The sequence below is a fragment of the Enoplosus armatus genome, chromosome 20 (genome assembly GCF_043641665.1).
Source record: "Enoplosus armatus isolate fEnoArm2 chromosome 20, fEnoArm2.hap1, whole genome shotgun sequence".
Classification (NCBI taxonomy): Eukaryota; Metazoa; Chordata; class Actinopteri; order Centrarchiformes; family Enoplosidae; genus Enoplosus; species Enoplosus armatus.
In genome coordinates, this window is record NC_092199.1 from 1826948 (window position 1) to 1849096 (window position 22149).

The following is a 22149-nucleotide window of genomic DNA, read 5'->3' on the forward strand; positions in this document are numbered from 1 at the left end:
TAGACATGAGCAGGCAGCTCTAAAGATCTTTGCTATGCTCACAATGTGTGGACACCCTGAATCACAACACACTGCTGACAGACGGGAGACAGACGGGAAACACACACACACACACACACACACATGTATGAATGTATATACACACAGATGCTGTCAGGTGACATGCAGGAACATGCCGCCTGAACGTACGCCACACAGCTGACAGCTTTTAAAAATCAAGACAGGAAGACACTTCACTCTCTCCACATCCACAGTCACAAGAGCCATTCACTCATCCATCCAGCCCCCAGCAGCCAGTCAGTCAGCTGGGCCCTCCAAGCCAAGTGAGAGTCAATAGTCGGTGTGCCTCTCTGGGTTCGGTTTCCTCTGTGAAAAGAAAGGAAATACGCCGAGAGGGGAGACGTTTCAGTACGCACCACCGGTTGCTTTGGCAGTCCAGAGGAAGTGAGCTAGCTGGAGGGCGAGGAAGAGAAGAAAAAAAAAGGGGGGGGGGGGGGGGGGGAGTGGGTCAGCTCTGGACATTATTCCAGATGTATAGGCTGAAACCTCCCTGAAGTGGTTTTAACTTGTCTTTATAAAGGCAGCTGAGAGAAGAGAAGGACTGCAATTAGGGAACTATTGTGGCCAAAATATCCATTTACAAGAAACAGTTTACAGATATTTCAGAAATGGAACTATGCATCTAAACACTTAGGAAATACTGTCGATAAGTCATTTCAGCTATTTTGGCTCATAATTTGGATTCCACAGGGGGATTGACTAGATGTGATTTAAGACAACTGCATGAGTTATGGTCTGAGAGAGCGAGGGATGATGGGAGGGCGGGGGACAGAAACAAGCAAACAATTGTCTGTTTTCCCACAGTGAACAGAAACGAGAAACACAGTGTGTCTTCCCAACAGTCTTTTTATTCTCTTTTTGCTGATAGATCAGTCACCATCTTCTGCCCAGTTTTCGAACCATCAGCGTGAATAACATTAAAAACTAGACTAAAAGATGAGAAAACAGTGTGTTCAAGAACTACATATTCGGGCACAGAGGGTTACACGTGTAGAAATGGAAATAGCCAATGACTGCTGGAATGGTTTGTATACAAAGTCACAAATGAAAATAAAAACAAAACAACGAGGGAACCTTTTGCATGTATGAGTGTGTATCTGACACCACGAGGGTCATCTCAGGTCACAGTGGGAGGAATGGTGGCACACAAACACACACATACACACAAAGGCAAGGCTCATTGGCACTTGTAGGACGGGCATGCGCAAGGAATGCCAACTCACATCGCCACCCTCCCGGGTTCGAGGCCAGCAGCCCCGTCTGCTGTGCCAACAGCAGCAGAGCAGCGAGAGGCTGCGAGCAAACTGTGGTGCTTCGAGGCCTTCGGGCCTCCACACCAAAGTCCTTGTGACTCACAGTGAATCTCAGTTAGTGACTGCGAAACACACAGTGACACGTGACACATATCAACCACTTCTGTCTTAAAGATTTCTATTTTCTATAATCTATAATCTTATTTTTGTTCCATAAGGAGGGTTGGACTTGATTTCAATATTTGGTTTATTGGTTAACAAGTTGGCTGATGTGACAATCACTCTGATTTAATGCCTCTGAGGTCAGAAACTGCATTACCCATAAAGCTGCACTACGCTAACCCCTACCCTTCTACAACATTACACTTCATATGAACCCTTTACATTGTGGCTCAGACAACTTCCATGTCAGAAAAACCTGACATACTGTATTTCAACCATCTAAAAATGGCATAGGTATAACGTTTTACCACGGCAGTCTTCAGATCTGCCAAGTAACTGTATTAGAGTTCTTGCAAAAGAAATGAAAAACACTTGGTGTGTTGACTAGCTTTGAAAAGAAATACTTAAAATCCTTGACCTTTCTGTGGACCAAAAACACTACAAAGGTCATGTAAGAGTGCTACATTGGAAAATAAATAAAATAAAGAGAAACAGAATAAATATTTTCTGATATGCGGTCTAATCTGGAGGCTGTGGGCCTCTACAATCACATCAGAGTCTGGCCTTTCACATCACGTTGCACCTAAATAACAGGCTTTACTTCCAGGTTTAGAGTTTCTCTCTGCAGCACAAACTCTTGTTACAGCCCCCCCCCACCCCTCATTGACTCATGCTATGGACCGTTCTTACTGAAATCTTATCCACAAAGACTTTTTGTGTCTGCAAGAGGGACTTCAGACTGTCTTCAATCATAATGAGGGTTAAGAAATTAGAAAAGAAGCAGGAACATTTGAGGAAATCAATGAAATACAAATTTGCAAGTGCTGAGAGGTGGTGGCTCCTCAGAGAGCTACAAAACAGAGGTGGAGTATCCAGTTTGTGTGTGACTCCAAGCCCCTTTCCCTGTTGAGTTTGATGCGTTTTGTCACAGTGCAGCCTCTGAATCAGGCCGGGCCAAACCTATATGGCTTTTAACATACCTCTGGTCACATGCCTCGTGCCCCCTGAAACCCTCCTACCACCCAACTCTGTCCCAGCTCTGCTTTATTAATCCTATAAACATTTTCTATGCACATTCCTTCTTTGCTCCACCCCCATCCTCTTCTTTCTTCCTCACATTCAGAAACTTTCAAAGCCACTCTGTAATCATCTGTCTTTCACCTCAGACATCCCACTTTTCTTCACTCCCTTTCCTTCAAGTTGCCTCCACATTCTAGCGCTCTTTCTAGCAACATTCTTCATGCACTCTAACTTCAGTCTGTAGCCAGTGTTATTACATTACTTCTAACTTCTTTGTTAGACCCAAATTTTGGTTCAAGACACATATAACAAACGTTCAGAGCCGGTCACAGGGCTGAAGCGAGGGACAGGTTATAGATCCTGTGATTCGCACTCGCCTCGAGGGGGCACTGGGACAAAACACATGACTCGACAGATAAAACGGGGCACTGGGAGCTTGACTTGACAGAAAGAAGCTCATACTGTAGCTCCAACGCTGACTGATCACCTTGTAAAGGGTCCTCCAGAAAAAGACCCCCCCCCCCACCTTCTCCCACTTCATTGAAGTGCACGCCTGGGCTGGTTTCAGAAACATCTGGAACTGTTCTGTGGCAGCTCTGTGGGGAACATGGAGGCATTCCTGCTCCCACAGACTACAGAGGGAGGGAGGGAGGGAGGTGGGGGTACAGTCACAAAAAATGGCAGCAATCCTTCTTTGGAAAGGGAAGAAGAATGGGAAGTCCGTCCGTCGTCTTTTCATCTGGTGCCACCTGGTCTATGGCATTTAAATTAGGGCAGTTCCAACACAACAAGCTCCTTCATGCCTGGGGGGTGGGGGGTGGTGGGGTGACCTATACAGTGAGGCCCAGTGCATTTCCCCATTTTGTATTTTTCAAATGAGGTAGGACAAGGTTCAGTCACTTGTTCAACCCTCTGAAGTTCCACAGGTTCAGTCTTGCTGGCAGGAACAATTTCCAAAGGGGGAAAAAAAATCAGGTGGGGGCTTGAGCGACACAATGGATAGAGCTCAGAGCAGAGCGAGAGGGGAAAGATGGAGGGCGGAGAGGAGAGGTCCAGACGGATAACACCAGGCCTTCCTGCCAGTCACTTCTCCAGCAGCTGCTTCCTCTGTTGTTCCCACAGGGCCTCCAGGTGATCCGCCCTCTTCAGGGCAGCCTATCAGAGGAGAGGGTGATATTAATACACGCTGTCAATCATCTCTCCACAACTGTGTTTTCTTATTAATCAAGCTCTGACAGAAAGACGCTGCTTGTGCTTCATCAGGCCTCTCACCTCATGCTGCTTCCGGAGATGACTGACAGTTTCTTCCTTCTTCAAGATGGCCGACTTCACTCTGGCAAATCACAGAAGAGAGGACGTTAATTACGTGCCACAGATTTTGATTTGCTGTTTTCACCTCTGAAAACACAAAGCAGTGATTGAATACTTTACTCAAACGACGATTGACCATTTATTGGCCAACATGTTTCGGCTCCTGTGGTTTTGTTGTTGACAGTCAAATGAACGGATTTTGGCTTTTGGTGTTCTGTTTTCACAGAAGTTGCTTTGTTGGAGAGCTAAGGTACCAACACGTAATAAAACAAAACACACAAGGTATAAATTGTGACTCTTCACCATAACACATTATCCTTTATACAAGAGATAATGAGCATGTATACTACATGGTCCAAAGTATGTGGACACCCAAGTCCAACAAATCCCATGAAAAGACCAAAAGCAACAATAAATGTATCCTACTAACAACTTTTGTGTGTATATCCAAAGCCTGATATGTCTTATTCCTCTGTGTCATAGAGCTCCACTGTTCCACGGGGTGACACGTTCCGTATTACCATGAACCACCCAGCTCCAGAAAGAAATTATTATCCCAGTTTGTGTGGAAGAACTCGGAAGCTTAGGAGCTAGAAAAGCCACACTGAACTCCATGTCGACATTAATCAGGTCATCTTCAGGATTACTCCAACCCTCCATTCTACTCCTATTTCTCTTCTTTTAGAAAATGGCAGACACCCAGCAGAGTGCTTAAGTTTCCACCCTTTATTCATTTTAAACTTCAGGTTTAAACTGTGCGCCAACATTCCTTTCTACACCTTGAACAGAGCAGATTGTAAGGAGCCAGCTGGCCTCCAACAATACTTATCAAATGTTTGGAGACTGCCGCTGACCTAAATCCTTGGACAGTCTTTCGTTAGACACACAGGGGGCTTTTGATTGTCTGGCGATGGTGATTTACTGATAGTTTTGTGGAGTTTGGCCTTTGTAACTTGCAGAGATGCCAACTGGGCACCTCAATTCATCAGATTTGCGCAGAGGCACTAGCCAAGGCTGCCCACTCTCCCCAGGTTCATTTGCCATTTCACTTGAACGATTGGTGTGGGGATAAGTGTGCCATATCTGCAATCACAACTATACAACATAAATGTCACAAATCTGAAAAGTGTTTTCAAGTTCAGTTATTAGGAGCAAACTCTGTGGATGGACAGACAAAACAGAACAAAACTAATTAATAAAGCCACATTGTTTTTCAGATCATCTTGTCATTAATCACTCTGTCCCTTCCTCATTACCGTTGGTGGACTTCAGCCAGTTCCTCTTCCTTCTCCCTGGTGACCCTCTCCACCTCCAGCCGTAGCCTCGCTCGCACTTCTGACACCTCCACTTTCATCCTGCGGTTCTCCTCCTCCGTCATCACCAGCCGGTCGGCAAATTCCTGCCTTATCACCTCCGCCAGACTGCGGCGCTCGTCCACCAGCTTGTCCCTGGTCTGAATCGACAAGTTCAAATGGAAATTCAAGTTTTTCTGTATTGTATTGTACACGTGTCATCTCATATGCAGTTAAATTCTTTGAAAAAGTTCTGTGATGACTTGCTGTTTGCTGGTACACAGAGGACAGGAGTAACAGAATGGTAAGAGGAGGCCTTCAGAAGAAAGATGAAAGAACATGGGACTCGAGGGTTTGATAAATGATTAAATGACAGGGATTTGCTCCTCACCTGTGTGATGTCTTCAGTCTCCTGTTCTTTCAGTCTGAGCACGGCTTGTAGTCTAATCAGCTCTCCCTCCGTCTCCGTCTGCTTCTTCCTCAACTCTTGTTGTTTCTCCACAGCCGCCCTCTCCGAGCGCTCCAGCTCCCTCAGCTCAGCCTCGTATTTTTCCCTCACACGTTTCACCCTGAGAACAGTGAATTGGTGGTCGGTGTTGATTAAAGATTTTGTGAGATTTGGTGAGAAACTGTGCAAAAACAAGGATTTGCAAAAGAAAAAGGAAACAGTTCTTTTCAGGTGCTGGTCAGAGGATGCAAATCAATAACAAAAAACAGGTATGGATGTCTGCAACAGTGTTCATGTCAACATTTGCAACTATAGCAGTCCACAGTGTATGTGTACACTGGGGGCCACGTTCTCCTCATTATATAGTGTTAAAGGGAAAATATTAGAACTGGGTGTAACTGTGCTGTCAATCAACACACACACACACACACACACACACACACACACACACACACACACACACACACACACACACCTGTTGTCAGCTGCCCTCTCACACTCCTCTTTGTCCTTGCTGGTCTCCTCCTCCAGCGTCCAGATGGCGAGCTCGATCTCTTTGTCGCGTTCTCGACGCAGTTCTTCTTTGAGCTCCCGCTCGCGGCTCAGCAGCCACACTTCCTGTGGACACAAACACACATGCTGTCAGTCCTGGCTGCTCTCTGACCTCATACAGACACACACACACACACACACACACATATACAACACACCCAGGTTCAGATACATCCGTCATTTCATCCTTATTGTTTAATTCTTAACTTATTCACAACATCTCCACAGTGGAAGCTCCTGCCTGGATCACTGACTCTTTGACTCTGCTCTTCCTCATTACATGCGATCTACACCCCGAAGGTTTCATCCAAGTTACATTAAAATAGAGAGTTGGAAAGCACAGGTTGCTCTCACTTTGCTGCACTCCGGGGAGCTGGAAGTCTGCCACTTGCATACACCATTACATACAATGGAAAAAGACCATTTTTAGCAGAAAAGCTCAGCTGCTGTTCTGTTTACACTGATAGTTAAGTTTCACCTCCTCTTTTTGGAACACTAGAAATCTTACATTTGCCTGCAAACAGAAATGAGTGGGTAATCCAAATGCTGACAGGGTCCTTTGTATTCAGAGGTTCGGATTCATGCCAGCACGTCAACAAACCTCTTTTTTCTTGTAGTTTTCTTCCCAGGTCTGCTTTTCGATGTCCAAACGTTCTTGTAATGCCTTCATTTCCACCTAGTTGCACAAACAACACTCAATTATTTTGCTGCTGATTTTTCTGATGGACGTGGATAGAGGTTTCAAATACTAGACAGACTTCTGTAACAGATTCTGTTGAAGTCTGAAGTCAATGATGCTGATGTTATCCTGCACTGTTTATAGTCATCACCTGGTGTCTCCTCTCCTGCTCCTCTCTGGTCTTGTCCAGCTCCTCTCTGAGGGTTCGTCCAGCCAGAGAGCTGTTCTCCTCCAACTGCCTTCGCAGATCCTCCAGCTCAGCGCGCTGCCTGCGAGACCAACACAAACAAGAGCTTTGAAAAGGGGAACAACAATAATCCCTATATGCATCATCTATAAAAATACAACTGATTCACCCAGGATTGTTTGGGCAACACCAAAGCTGCCACTCCCACTACTGGGACATTCTGCGCCACAGTGGTTTCCGGGGCTGTCTTTTGTACAATGAACAACTCTGTTTTATGTCTTCACGTTCACTGCAGAAAGAGACAGACAGGTGACCTTTGACCTTACCTTGCAGCCAGCTGAGCCAGCCTCTCTTTCTCATCAGCCACCTCCTTGTAGAGACGCCTCCTCTGCTGCTGCAGGGACAGCTCCTCCTCCTGAAGCTGCTTCTCATATCTGACACACACAAACAAAAAGACACACACACCTGAATGCTACTGTAAACAGGCTGCTACATAAGCAATGCATAATCATCACACGCTGGCAACAAGTTAAACCGCTTTCTCTGTGTCGCTCTGCCTCTCTTGCCTTGCAGTACAGGCAGCATGATGTCAGTGCTTCCTAAAACAGTCATGAAGAGCCTGTTAAATAAACTGTTAGGACTGAAGGCCATCTCTCTCAGGTCTGAATCCATTAGGTCCATGCAGGCTGCTTGGTTTGTAAGACGTTTACTTTGAAGCTGCTTCCTGTTTAGTTTTTCCTGTGTTTACTTCAGCTTCCAGCAGCTGAGAATGAGGTTGGATGTTTTATTCTTATAGCCAGTTGTAAGCGGTGCATTCCTTGTATGCAGTGCTAGCATGCGTATAGTGTCCAAGACATATACCATTATCAAAGAATGTAAACAAAGTAAGAAAGAAATGCAGAAAGTATAGTGTAGTAGTATGAGTAATGATGGTGTGACATGCCAACCTCTGTTTAGCTAGTTCCCGCTCTCTCTGACACTGGTCCTCCTTCTCCTTCTCCAGCTGTTGGCGGAGCTCCTCACACTGGCGGACGTAGCGCTGGGCCGCCCGGTCGTCCGCCTGCAGCAGCTCCGCCTCGTGGAGCGTCCGCAGCTTCTTCAGCTCCTGTTTGTGCTTAGAAATCAGCTTCTGGATCTCTGGCTCCAGACCTGAGGGAGGAGGAGGAACAGAAAACAGTTACAAGTCATTACATTACAGACTTTTGCTCACTTATGCTCCGATCTTAACAGAGCTTTGGTAAAGATGTTTAAATCTCTGTTTGAAGTACCTTTCACAGTGATCTCTTTAATCTTCTTGGTTTTCTCATCAATCCATTTCTCCCGGCGGATCTTCTCTGTGGCACTCATTAGCTCTTTTAACTTCTTGATTTCCTATGAAGGGAGGGGGTGGAGGAGGAAAGAGGTTCGATTATGGTGGCGGTTTGGTGTCACAACTAGTCTGACTCACCAGATTCTCCTGCCCTCCCACTAACTGCGTGTTACTGTTTTCAATGTCCCCATTGTCACGTGAATCAACAACATCAACAACCTCCGAGCTAGCAGCCTACACGCTGAAAGTGGCAAGTTTTGACAAAGATTTAGATCATCTACGGTTTTAAGGGGTCCAGTGAGCTCTTCCAGAGCTCAAGTATAGGTCGGGGGGGATTTAACCATTTTAATGCCGGGGCTCGCCTCCGCACGAGCAAATGTTACACCAAAACAAGTTCCCCTCAGACACTATTTTGCAAGTGCACCATCGCTGCATCCTGGGCCGCCCAAGACAATTGTGATTGGTTTAAAGAAAAACAAACTAGCCAGAGCGTTTTTTCCCCTATCCCAGAACGACGAGGGTCTGCTTATGCGAGACTACAGAACCACTGATACACTAGCAGCAGTGAGGGAGGTACTTTGTAGGTCCCAGGTTCAGTTTTCACACCGTGACAGATTCAAGTTGTAAGCATGCTACAAGATCAAATAGTACATTGAAAAACATCACACAGGCAATAAGAGGAAGAGGACAGTTCAAATGAATTAACTTAAAAACACAAAGCAATGTGAGCTTTATATCTAAATCTAGAGATAAATGAGAAAAGCCTGAGGAGACTCACATGCAGACAGACTGTCCAACAGAAGTTGTGAGGAACAGACAAATGAAAGGAAAAAGGAATGGTAGAATGAGAGAGATGATCGTGCCAACGATGACCGGGTGAGAGGAAAAAAAAAGTTACCTCGCACAAGGGACCCAGAATTTGCCACACCTAAAAGCCAGGAAGAAACAGATATACAGACAAGGACAGAGAAAGAAAGTGAAGAAGAAGAAGAAGAAGAAGAAGAAAGGGAAACACAGTGAAAAGACAGTTAAATAAAAGCAGCACTGCAAGAAAGCAAGTTACGCAAGATGACCACACAAGATGCAAAGCAGAAGCAGAGAGGCAGAAGTTATTTGCAGTGCACATGCCAATTCTTAAATTTCCAAGGAAACATTAGATTATTATTGTGGCTTTTCAGCTTTTAGCTGCTGGCAAAATCTTCATCTCACCATTTCATGCTGCTCCTGCATTTGTGCAATCTTCTTAGTGTACTTTTGGTCCACCTGCTTCAGTTCTCCCACCACTCCTTCACAGCGCTCACTCAACGTCTTTTTATCATTGATCAGCTGAAGAAAGACAGAACATATTTTAGACCACAAGGGAAGATAGAAACATGTGAGAAGTTTGTTGCAGCTGGGATTAGATTGTGTATCCACATCTACCTGATCAATGAATGTGAGGTGTCTCTGGATGGTGGCTTCATATTGTTCCTTCTGGAGCTGAAAGTTTCTGTTCAGCTCCTTCTCGGTCTCCTTCACATGTCTCACCGTCAGCTCCCTCTGCTGGGCCTGATGGACAGGAGATAAAGAGGTTAGACATACCTGAGCTCTAGGTATTGTCATCTATTGTCTCCAAAAACTTGTCTCTACATTAACATGTACTGTAATGTGGGTGCATTTCCCCCACCAGTGCTGTCTGCAACATGTTGACGGTGCGTTTCTTCTCCTCCAGCTCCAGCTTGATTCTCATCATGGAGCCAGTGACTTCAGCGGCGGTGGCCGACGCCTGCTCGACACCAACCAGCTCCTCCTCTGACAACACAGCCTGAGAACATACAGGAACCATTCAGACAACACATCGCCATTTATTAGCATTTTGTTATTAATCATCTGAAAATGGACAGATGTGGGTTGACTGTATCATAAAACACACACTAAAAAGGCGACATCTACCCAAAACTCAAATTAATATACTGACTGCTTTGTCTAAAACAAGACATTAAAAAAAGTCAAATCTGTATACAACGTGACAATCCCATCGTGCTTCAGCAGTGCTTCCAGAAACAAACGTCAGACCCTGACCTCTCTGTGTGACCCTGAAGTAACTGAGCGTGGTCTCTCCTGTTCAGACTTCTCCATCTCATCCAGGAAGCTCATGATGCTCTGCAGCTTGGCCTCAGAGAGCAGGGCACCCCCATCTGGCAGTGCAGGGTGGTGGCTCAGCTGGCCGTGACGCTCCAGGTTGTCAGTTGTCAGAGAGTTGGAGTCTCCGTCCTTTAATGAAACACGGGGGAGATGAGATTATAGTCATGGAAAAGGTCCACACTGGCTGAAGATGAGCACTACACGACTAGGAAACTAATACTCCAGGTGATAAACATGCCATGTTGCAATAAGGAAGTCTCACCTCATCTATCCAGGCATATTTCTCTTTGCGGTAGCACTTTGGCTCTGACAGTCTCTCTGGCTCCTCCTCTAACAGCTTCAGGGTGTCCAGCAGCTCGTTGAGGGTGGTTTTAGACTGAGCCCTGCTGGACAAAGCTCCCTGCCGCTGGTCCTCCACACTGACCGACCTCTGCAGGATCTCCTGGAGCAGGAAGATCACAAACATGCTTATAATGGGACCAAACAGAAGAACTGCTTTAACATTTTTGCACTGGCAGATGGATTACTGATCAGTAATGTCATAAATTATTAATCATTTTCAATGATTTACCTGGGAACACTGGGAACCTCTGCAATTGGAAAAAGCTGGGGAAACAGCTCTGAAGCTGGAGAGCTCAACTAACTCAGCCATAACATTCAAATTGGAGTCTGTGGAAACATGCAACCAGTACAGTTATTACACGGTTCTCTCACATTCGCTTCCAAGTTCCACGTTGCACTTTTTTAGCAACCTTAAGTGGATATGAAGATGATTTTGGTGTTCAATAAGGCTCACACTACACAGCAGGAGTAAGCTTCATGATATAAAGCCACAGAGACATACAGACCTGTGTTCTTAGCTTTCACATCTGTGGGTGACATTGGGCTGTTGTTGCTCGATGAGGCTGGACTTTTGTTGATCGGCGAAATCTTGGGCGGTTTCTTGCGTCCTACCACACCAGTCTGTCTCATGTTTTCCAGCTCCACCTCAGCTACATGCTGCGCCTCTGCAACCCGCTGGGCTCTTTTCTGCTGGAGGTCCTGTAATACACCACCAGAGGGAGACAATCGACAATCAAAAGTTGTGAACCCAACTCACTGTGATGTGACAGGACGATTACTTTAAAAACATTGCTTTGACCCTGAAATGGGGTTTATAGCAAAGTACATACATTAGATGTGTTCACCTGCGTGACAGTGAGCCGCGCCAGACGAGCTTTCTCTTTACGAATTAATTTCCTGTCGTTCTCCTGATGCTGCTGCTCCAGGCAAATGTCTTCCTCTGCTCTGTCCTCCTGATCCTACGAGGGAAAAAGAGCGAGGATTTGTTAAATATCAGGAGAAAGGGAGAGGTAGAGAACTGAGGAGGTGGAGAGCTAAGATGTAAAGGTAGAGAGTTGTTTACCTGGGAACACTGAGAGCCTCTGTGATTGGACAAAGCTGGGGAAATGGCTCTGAAGCTCAGCTCACCTAAGTCCGTCACAACATTCAAATTGCAGTCTGTGGAAACACACAACTAATCAATACACTTATTACACAATCCTACATTATCCATGTTCAAAATACCAGTTCTTTGGCAACCATAAGAGGATACAAAGATGATTTGGTGTTCGGTATGGCTTGTGCTGGCCAGTAGCAGTGTCCTTACTTTCACTGTATTATGCCACAGCTATTCTATGCAACAAGACATCAAAAGAACTATAAGGACAAAAAAAGGGGATGTCTGTATGTGCACCAAAAGAAATCAGTAGTTTTGGGTGATTCCCAGACTTTACAATATATAAAAATCACTTTGCATAATTTAATTATAATTTATAATCTTTATTTTCCAGACAGGAAAAGTAAATTAATTAATATAACCCATCTCATCTTATAACAAGGAAGTCTGCAAATGAACAATGTTGTATCTGAAGTTAAAAGAACCCAGAGCAGAGACATACAGACCAGTGTTCTTAGCCTTGACGTCTGTGGGTGACATCGGGCTGTGGCTGCCCGGTGAGGCTGGACTTTTGTTTGAGGGAGAAATCTTGGGCGGCTTCTTGCGTCCAATCACACCAGTCTGCTTCATGTTTTCCAGCTCCACCTCAGCTACATGCTGTGCCTCTGCAACCCGCTGGGCTCTTTTCTGCTGCAGCTCCTGTAGCACAACACCAGGGGGGGACAGAGGACAGTGTTGTAAACCATCAAAATCCTGGGAAGTTATCCACAAAGAGGCTTGATTGAAATGTTCGAAGGAGGAGTTGTCTGTTTTGGTCCTGTATGGCAGTGTGGCTCTACAGACGGTAATGTTTGTCTGTTGGTCTTTTTACTTTGGTCCAAAAAGTCTCAACAGCTATTTGATGGATTACCACTGGAGACTAGAATTATTTAAAAGAAAGCCTTTGTAATATGCTGGGTACACGATTTCAAAGATGTGGCTAATAAAAGTTGCTTCTGAGTCGCATTATGGGAAGTGTAAGATCCAATGTATTTGGAGCTTGACACATATTAAGGACTTAAAGTCAGGCTGTCTCAGTCTCTGCTGCATCAGTTTACTTTTCAAAATATGTCTCTCGCAAGACTCCCAACTTCATGGAAGTGCAATGCTAAAAACTCTGGAGGTAAATCAGAGGTGGGCACCTGGATCGCAGCGAGGCGGGCCAGACGAGCTTTCTCTTCACGAATCCGTTTTCTGTCTTCTTCCTTTTTCTGCTGCTGCTCCAGGCGACTGTCCTCTTTTGTTCTCTCCTCCCACTCCTGAAAGGGAAATACACAGATAGTGTTAATGCAGTAGCAATGGAAAGAGAAAGACAAAACCAGTTAAGACCATGGAGGATAAAAGGTAAGGCAGCCTGGGGACAGATGGATACCTTTCTTTTACTGGCAAGGATGCGTTTGAGCGCTGCCTGGTTAGTGTGTTGTCTCTTGGCATGGCGTCTGTACCAGCGCTGGATAGTGACTGCCGCCTGGTTAACCTGCTGAATAAACCTTCAAATACACAAAGGAACTGCTATGAGTCACCGAACAGTACATGACAACAAGACATAAGAACATTAACATCAACAGAACGATGAACACAGTAGAAAGACTGGGGAAGCAGCCCTCTGGTCTGACCTCTCGGCCTCCTCCTCAGTGACCTCCCTCCTTCGAGACAGGACAGGGCTGCCGCGCTGGGCCGACACTGGGGATTTGTTGTTTGAGGTGGACGAAATTGAAGAGAAATTCTTCTGAGACTTTGTCAGGGAGCCATTCTCAAGCGACACCTCATCGTTTGCTGTGGCCTTCAGGATGTTACTGAGGGAAAAATATGATGATGAATTCTGAGAAACCTTAAACATTAGACTTTGACTGAGATGTGTTTCTGAATGTAAATGCCAAAATGTTTAATTGAAGATGGTGATAGTTGATTTCTTGAACTGATATTCAGTATTGTTTATTTTATTTCCCTGATATTTTACAACATTCAATAAAATTCTTAGACCACTAACTGCACTTAAACAATGTCACAATAAAAACTTTGAACAAACCACATGATATCCATTATTTTGAAGGGAGCCAACACTAACTGGCTGATATCAAACATTCTTCTTTAAAACCCATGTTAGGCAGGCAACTATGTTAATTTCAGGACATACTTAAAAGATGGCTTCTGGTTGGAGCTCTTAGGCGTGAGTGGTTTATCAGAGTAGTTGTTGTGTAAGATGGTGGTGACGGAGTTCCCCACAGCTCCCTTGTTGCTCCTGAGAAAAACAAAAGGCACAATGACCCTCTCCAGGAGACAGTACTGACTTACAAACCAGGCAAGATTGTGTTGGCATTCGTGTAAAGTATTGAGAATGCCACTGCCACCCTTTTTCACTTCATCCCCCTCAAGGCATTACAGTAACTGATACTGTACATGCCTTGACACAAATCCTTACCATATCACACACTCAGCCCACACTGACAATTTGACAATTTTGATGGAAGAAAAAGTTTCAGTGTGGGGGTGGAATTCCTGAAGGCAGTATCAGCTGCCATGATCAACAGGTATGAAACATGAGAAGCAGGTAGAAATCCAGAATGCAGCAGTACAAGTAGTCACCGAGCTGACGTTAGGCCTGTCCCTGCTCTACATGGACTATTGTGTGTGTGGATGAGTCAGAGACGCTGCCCACCTGTTGTTGGCTGTGAAAGTGGCAGCCAGAGCAATGCCAGGCTCTCTTCTCTTCAGGCTGGTGGGAGAGTCCACACTGCCGGTGCTGCGGGAGCTCGAGTGCAGGGGGAAAGCTCTGGGCTGATCGTCCTTAAAGAAGAGGAACATACACTTGTTACAACGTGAAATCTTTTTAATGTTTGGAAAGGAAGAAACACTTTTGGTCAACTTTAGCAAAACTTTAATTCTGATATTGGCTATGCCCTTTAGCTACTTAGCATAGATAATATGATGATCAGGACGTATATTAAATCAAATGTGATGATAAGTGAACTAATGTGAGTGGTTGATGGCACATACCAGGATGTTCCATGTGGTTCTGTCTGGTGAGGCCTTGCTAAGGCCGGCCAGTTTCTTGCGTCCCTCTGAGCCGCTGTCAAACAGGGCCAGGTAGTCCTCACTCTGGTCCTGACTGGGAAACACACACAAGCCAGCCACAAGTTAGAACAATACTGCACTATACAATTTGCCATTAATCAAATAGTCACAGGTGGCATAAAATCGAAACCTGGGACAATAAAACCCAAACTATTTGCATGCATAGCTAAAACTAGAGTAGGCTGAAAAAACATGTATTTTTTGCCATTTGGGTCAACTGACTTTTTAAAAAGCTGACATGGTATCTGTGAGCCAAGAAAAGTATTCAAAATCTGTCCTCATAAGTGGGGGAAAAAGCAAATTCTGGGCTCAATTTTCACAGAACCAGGGCTTAGCAGTGCACAAAACACAATTAAACAACTCAACACAAAGCAGGAACCCGACTCATGCTTTTAGTGGCAGCTTTTGTGATTAAATGTTGTAATGACAGCTGCAGAAATGGGACTCATCCCCTTCTCTTCTCCCCCCAAGCACTGGAATTCAGTATGTAGCAGCTGACCGTCTCCTAGGGGGAACTCCGTTATGGATTCCATGTAAATGCGTGCATGCATATGTTGATCCCGATGGCCTGTCATTCATTTTTCAAATAGACTTCCACACCAGCACCTCCATCATGAGGCACAGATGTAGGGTGACCTCCTGTCTGGCCTGGCCTCCACTGGTATCTGTGCTGCAGCCTGCCTGTGCTGTGCAGGGTACGTATATAAATGAGCATGAGTGTGTCTTTGGGGGGGGGGGTGAAGCCAGCTGGCCCAATGAAAAGCAATCTGACAACACTATTCAGGCAGCACATTCCTCTACTTTTTGCGTTACAAGAGAGTGATGCATGGAGGGGAGGAAGCAGTGGAGAGGGAGACGGGTGGTGAGTGACCCAATGACAGCCCTGAAAGACTCAGAGACTTAGAGGGGGTATTGGGGGTGTTTAGAATGTCTTTAAATTTAAAGCCCCTCCGCTCTGCATCGTCAGAGCCAGTAAGGGGAGGGGGATGGCGGCAGCTGCCGGACAATAGAACCAGAGCGTGCACACACACTTCTCCTTTCACTGGCTCCTGTTAGAGGGGGTAACCTGACCTCGAGGTCCCGGCCCTCCCCCTCTAACCTGGGACAAAGCAAGTCCCTGCACCCCGCGACCCTAGCAACAGCCGCCCAGCTTCCCTCTACTCTTTATCATGCAGGAGCTGGCGCTTTTAAGGGCTCCATGCAAACCAGTTGAACTACAGAGATTGTTCCTGGTTACACGAGCACTGCTTCAAGACTGTCTGACACACATTATCTAAAATGCACATTCATTTTTGTAATTTCTAAAAACATGGCCATAATATTTCAGCAGCATGTGTGTCACTGTAGCAAGTTTTCCCTGGGGCTGCATGTGCTGCAGAGTACATGTAACAGCACATACTGTACTATATGCAGTTCAGTGTGTCAATGTCAGTGATAAGGAATGAGGAAAATAGGTTTGACCCAGAGAAATGAGAGGGGATACTGATTCTCACTGAAATACGACGGTGTACTCTAAATGTGTTACGAGCATGAATCATTCCAGTGTTGTTACATCAGCAGGTGTGTATGTATGTGTGTGTTTGTACCTTAAACTGATGTTGGCCTGCTGATTAACCTGAGTGGTGCTGTTGGACCGCCTAAGGTTCTTGATGGAGCGGGAACTACCAAAGCTGGCATCGCTCTGTAGATTTAAAAAGGTTTGTTAATGAATTATAAGATTTGTTTGCAAACATTACACACTTTGTATTGTGGACATTTCTGAAACCAGCAACCTCGAAGACAGTCCTGATGCGCTCATTCCTGCATCTTGAATAGATTATCTTATAACTCATAAACAATCAGCAGTTCCATTCTGCTGCCAGTACAAAAATACACATATGGCAGTGCACAATCACTCACCAGCGTGTTGCGTTTTCCTCTGCTGTCGCTAGCCACAGACACCGACACAGACCGAGAGAAGTATTTCCCAGGTGATGCACTGCTGGGTCTTTTGGACATAGAAAGCTGGGAGCCTGACAAGCTGAGGTCCAAGGCATCTCCTGAGACACCTGTCTGGATGGATGAAGGGCTACGTGTTGTATGCATCCTCTGCAAACCTGGAATAGAGTGAAATAGGCTTGGATATAGGACACAATAGGCCACACATGCTATTTGCCTTGGGATTCAGCGGGACAACCACAACAACACAGGAAATAACAACCACTTTCCCCTGACTGTTTTGTCTCCCAGGGTAACCAACAACAAAACTAACTCACTATTTTTACTGCAGCTGGGATAGCATGACAATCAGGGAGAACAAGCTGAAATCAAAGTACAAACTGAGAGATATTACTGCTTATAGTTATTAGGTGCTGTTATGTGTTTTAACAGCTAAATGTTTATCTTGTTAGCTACGAGACAAGCTAGTTAATTGGTAAAACCTGAATAAAATTCAATGTTGCTGAGGCTTTGAGGCAATAGTACCCCGGTAAAGTTCGCCAAAATATAATCCTTCAAAGCAGCGTTGCTAAAAGAAATGCTTTCTCCTTGACATTCATTATGGCAGGTGTATGTTGAGTTAGCCCTGTTAGCTAACGTTATTATCATCTTCCCATCACAAAAACAAGATTGTGAAGCATGACAAGTATGAAAAATATCGTTACAGCACTGAAACGGCACAGCAAAATACAGCTGTCGTCAGATAACGTTAGTTAACATGATAATACTTGCTAGTTAGCTAACGTTATTGTACTGTAACGTCCCAGTTACAGCACGCTAACACAGTCATTATACCGTTACTATCGATAACTGTAGACCTTGGTAACGTTATTATTCCCAATTGATGCAAATCAGGATGTTTTGCAAATTAACGTCATTAAAGTACGATAACGTTCATTTACACTGATTTGTTATATCAACCCCTCGTTAACGGTTATGTTCCAATCGTTAATACGTTGGTTTTGAAGAGAAATAAAAACGGTTAGTTTTCGGATGAAGTCTTGTCAAAGCAAGCATTTCTAGCTAACAGTTAACGTGAACGTCTTTAACGTCTCTCCCAACAACCCCAAACATGTTGGTTGCTGAACAAGCAAGTTATCGTTAGCTACTTACTTTAAAAGCTGGATGGCACCATTGCTGATAAGCTCTAGTACGCTTTCACGGTTGTGTTTTAATTCCCAGCACAATCCTCTGATACCCAGCGAAAGTACTCCGTTGACTCAGTGGACAAATACGGGGAACCAAATAACGCGTAACATCATCTCTGTGGTAACAACACAGATAATCGCCGCCTTTCGACGTCTGTGATTGGTGGAGAAAGAACATTGTCCCTTTATTCGTGCATCTGATAGGCTGGGCGGAGCTGTCTGTCTACTGTGTACATTCCAGGGGGCGTGACTCAAACAACGGTTTGGTTGGCTTTGCAAAGGGAGGTGTGTTGGCAAAATGACATTTTTCAAATCAGTGTTGGGGAATACTTCCACAGGAAACAAAAGTTCCAGTTGATTCATGGTTTATTTATTGATTGTTCCCCGACACCTCATTAACAGATAGAACATAACATAATGAATACAAGTAGGTCTGCATTTAGCAGTGACTGTACCTTGTATGCATGTGACAATTGATTTACTTCACTACCCTATCATTTTCTCTCCCATTGGAACCTTTAACAAATAAGACATCTCAAACTTTAAACATTTACAATATTCAGTCAGGCATATTTAACAGAACAGTCCTAGCATATGGAATGAAATTATCGTTAACAGTAAATTGTAATCCAAATATCCCATTAGTAATTTATCAATAACAGCTATGTGTAGAAATCATTTATCTTCTTTTAAACTCTACAGCTGCTCTCCACACATCAGCCCCTTTTCCGAGGGTGATGTCCTCTGGTAAAGACTCGAGTCCCAGCAGAGGTGGAAGATCTTTCTTCCCCAGATGGTCCTCTAAGGTGCACCTGATGCTGGAGACAGCAGGGAGGGAAGGCATGAAGAAAACAACTGTTAGCACTGCATCCATTGTTTTCACCATAAGTATTCCTATTCACTTCCCTGCCCAGCTGCTGCTTCAATAGAAATGACCTGCGGCTGAGGGGATACAATTTAAGCTCCTTTCCCCTGACAGATGGCTGCCTGGAGGGGTCACGCTCTGGTCCTGGATGTCAAAAGGCTCCAAATCCCAGGGGAGAGCCCCGGGTGAGACCTCCACACTTTACTCTGATTAAAGCTGTCTAGGATCAATGGATTCCTTTAGACTAGGGGGGTAATCTTTGAACTGACAATAGGCACACTTCTTACATTCATGAGCTTACAATAAATTCTTACTCCTAGAAACACCTCTTGGGTAAACCAGGGAATAAATGTCAGTAATGCAAATGTTTTGACATTGTTTTACCATTTGGTGCATTACCTCCTACAAAAGCTAAACTTACAAATGGTAAATTAGTTGTGTTTTCATTATAGAGGGGGGATTACAAATGGCTTGTGCTTACTCCCAGTGTGGTTGGTAACCCTCGTCAGGAACGGCATTGCTCGTCTTCAGTAGCAGAATTTCATGCAGCTCCAAAGAGAAAACGTCAACATCTGTGACAGTGAGGAAATGCTTCAGCCCTTTCCGCTCCTCCACGGACAGCTTCTGCTGGAACGCTGAGGGTAGCCTCTGAAACGGGTCCTGAAACATGATCATGAATTAAGCGTAATCAAAATTTCATTTAATACAAAATGCAACAAAATGCTTGGGAGCAGAAACTAAAGCTCAGACAGAATTCCTCAGATTCAGTTTTTATTGGGGTCAAACTCTGGTCACCTGCCATGTCACACTTTCAACAGATTATAGCCCCGAAAATTTAACTCTCTGTGGTGTTTAGGGTCAGTCACCGGCAGCCAGCAGAGGTCATGAGTAAAAATAATGATTCAAGACCAAATGATGTGGTCACCATAGGTCGAGTTTCATGGATTTTGCGTTTTTAAGTCTTTAAAGGGCCTTGCCGTATGCACAGTTTCAGGTCATTTTACATATTACGTATGTTTTAATAGTCTTTTTCTGCCACATCCAGTAAAGTCAATGATCGTAAATATGATTTTATTAATACTTACTTGCTTTCTGTTCAGCATAAGCTCAGATTTCCAACAAGTCAAGACCTGCCAGGTGAATATACTGTGTTCCAGTTTGCTCTCTCCAAGACCCTAAAATGAAAATGAAACAGACAGGTTTAATGTTTGAAAAGACCATAACAGTATGTTTTTGATAGTTTTAGCTCCTGAACTACAGATCATGTATATTTCACATTTTAGCAGAACATTTTTGAATTCAGGCTGTACAGTTTTAAGTGTTTTTCTTTTGTATTTTTTCTACCACAGCCATTGGTTTCCATTCGGAAAACTTGTTAAAGTCTGCCTTGTCAGTGTTAAGTGGAGATTTAACTTAAACATCTGCACTGGAAAAAAAGTACAATGTAAACTGACACGTAGTTAATGGCTAAAACATACAAACTGCTGTATCAGAGCACCAGAGCAGACAGTGAGATCAGAGTATGGCATGAGGACCATTGTTATTTCACTTATTTCCACAAATGATTGTCAAATAAGTGGTATTTGAATGGGAAGTTGAAAAGGGTGTTGTAACAGTGCATTGCTTACAAAATGAGATCAACATAATCACATTCCTTGCATAGCAGTGTTGTAATAGAAGTAGCTGTGGGTCTGGAGGTTTCTACCTTGGCTACAGTGCTGGAAATCTGTGGGTCCATCTGCAGTGAATCAGTGAGGTAGGACAAAAGTTGACCCTGAGGATCCCCGCCTGTCTTTCCAAGAAAGCGAAGGCCAATCTCCACCACAAACACAGCATCACAAACATCTGTGTAGGAACGCAGCACCGTTCTCATGGCACTGCTCACAGAACCCTTCAGCGGTTCCTGTAGTACAGGCAGAGAAACTGTCAGCAGGCCAGCGAGAGGAGTGTGAGGGAAGGAATTTGACCTCTAACTAAGTGGCCTCACAGAATCCTACTGGGGAAACTACTGTGAACATTCTCGGGATGGCATTAGTCAGGTCCAGATGAAGCCTTTGGCACCGTAAAATAGTAAAGTTCAGAAGTAACTGAAATGGTCTTACCTGAGGAACCTTGCCTCTGACCTCAGTAAGAACCACAGAGAAATCCTGCAGGTGTCTGTTCAAGTACCTTGAGGTGTCCTGATTTGGATGAAAGAGGACAACAGTGCTGGTTAGCAGAATGTTTGCTATTGCCTGACATCTGCATGCAGTTGTATAAGTTTAGATTTTTACCGCTTGTATAAGTGGTTTTCCAGCCAGGAAACGACGGACCAGCTGGGTTTGGATGCCTGGCAGATCGTAGTTGCTGTGTGTCTCCCCACCTTTCTTCAAGGTGTAGTGGCAGTTGGCTAAAACCAGAGGTAGCAGCTCTCTTTCTGGGTGGCACAGGATCAGCTGGGTTTCTGAGACCCTTTCCAACAGAACACTGTATTCACTGGGGATATAAAACACGAGTAAGTCCATGATCCATGATCAGCCGTATTAATCATAGCTTTAAAGAGACCGCATCGGATCGTATGTTTCTGCAGTGCTGCTGTCAGTCTGAACACGGCCTTAAAATGAACTCAATCCACTCAAAAGCCAACAGCCTTTGCGTTTGACTCTGGACCGGGCGCACTGACCTGTCCTCTTGGCGGCTCAGGCTCCTGGCCGTCCTCACCAGGCTGTTGTGAGTCTTCAACAGGAAGTCTACCAGAGTTCGAAGACACGACCCCGGTCCATGTCGACACGGTGTCAGAAACTCCCCAGAGCTCTCGGCCGTCACCTCCTTCTCACACAAGTTCACATCCACTCCCAATTCTGCTGCTACATATACACACAGGCATGGGAGAAGTCCATGAAGTCACAACTCCACATAGAGGTACAACTGATCCAACTGAAACTGGAAGACTGCTTTTAGACTGAGATTCAAATGCTGAATATTCTGAATTAAATATAATAAATCAAACAATTAATTGACCACATGTTTCACTCTCAGCAGTAGCAGCAAAATGTTTAATTCCAATGATTTGATCTTAACATTTCACGAAGCTGGTCCTGTCTTTAACAACTCAGTTTTAAACTGTCATAAATAAATAATGTTTAATTGAGTCATATTTTAAACTTCACTTTCACGTTTAAAATCATACTTTTATTGTATAGCTTACCCAGAATTGAATTCATTCTTATT

General features: G+C 44.5%; 2 protein-coding genes across 2 annotated transcripts in view; both read right to left on the minus strand.

The window, feature by feature from the left end:
• Positions 1–3462: 3462 nt before the first annotated feature.
• cep131 (centrosomal protein 131) lies at positions 3463–18141 on the minus strand. Its single transcript, XM_070927029.1, has 27 exons — positions 18040–18141; positions 16849–17045; positions 16536–16630; positions 14872–14983; positions 14534–14661; positions 14012–14116; positions 13491–13670; positions 13247–13364; positions 13017–13133; positions 11246–11438; positions 10969–11066; positions 10660–10839; positions 10335–10526; positions 9940–10077; positions 9696–9821; positions 9483–9599; positions 9172–9201; positions 8233–8335; positions 7912–8113; positions 7291–7398; positions 6929–7046; positions 6700–6774; positions 6022–6164; positions 5490–5667; positions 5063–5259; positions 3768–3828; positions 3463–3650 (listed from the first exon to the last, which is right to left on the minus strand). The coding sequence occupies exons 2-27, from the start codon at positions 17032–17034 to the stop codon at positions 3579–3581; spliced, it is 3372 nt and encodes a 1123-aa protein (XP_070783130.1). The 5' UTR covers positions 17035–17045; positions 18040–18141; the 3' UTR covers positions 3463–3578.
• Positions 18142–18422: 281 nt separating this feature from the next.
• Positions 18423–22149, minus strand: part of rnf213b (ring finger protein 213b) — a 31728-nt gene continuing 28001 nt past the window's right edge. The window contains exons 59-65 of the mRNA XM_070926682.1: positions 21602–21785; positions 21213–21414; positions 21042–21119; positions 20645–20842; positions 20025–20114; positions 19421–19599; positions 18423–18892 (exon numbers count right to left, since the gene is read on the minus strand). Coding sequence (XP_070782783.1) covers positions 18754–18892; positions 19421–19599; positions 20025–20114; positions 20645–20842; positions 21042–21119; positions 21213–21414; positions 21602–21785 — 1070 coding nt within the window. The 3' untranslated portion in view covers positions 18423–18753. The remainder of the gene's footprint in view (positions 18893–19420; positions 19600–20024; positions 20115–20644; positions 20843–21041; positions 21120–21212; positions 21415–21601; positions 21786–22149) is intronic.

Bases quoted from the DNA above. Each gene is read 5' to 3' on its own strand.
- cep131 (XM_070927029.1), bottom strand. From the start codon at position 17,034: ATGCATACAACACGTAGCCCTTCATCCATCCAGACAGGTGTCTCAGGA. The intron at 13,671-14,011 runs GTATGTCCTGAA...TTTTTCCCTCAG, and splicing joins AACCAGAAGCCATCTTTTAA to TAACATCCTGAAGGCCACAG. The intron at 13,365-13,490 runs GTCAGACCAGAG...GTGTATTTGAAG, and splicing joins ACTGAGGAGGAGGCCGAGAG to GTTTATTCAGCAGGTTAACC.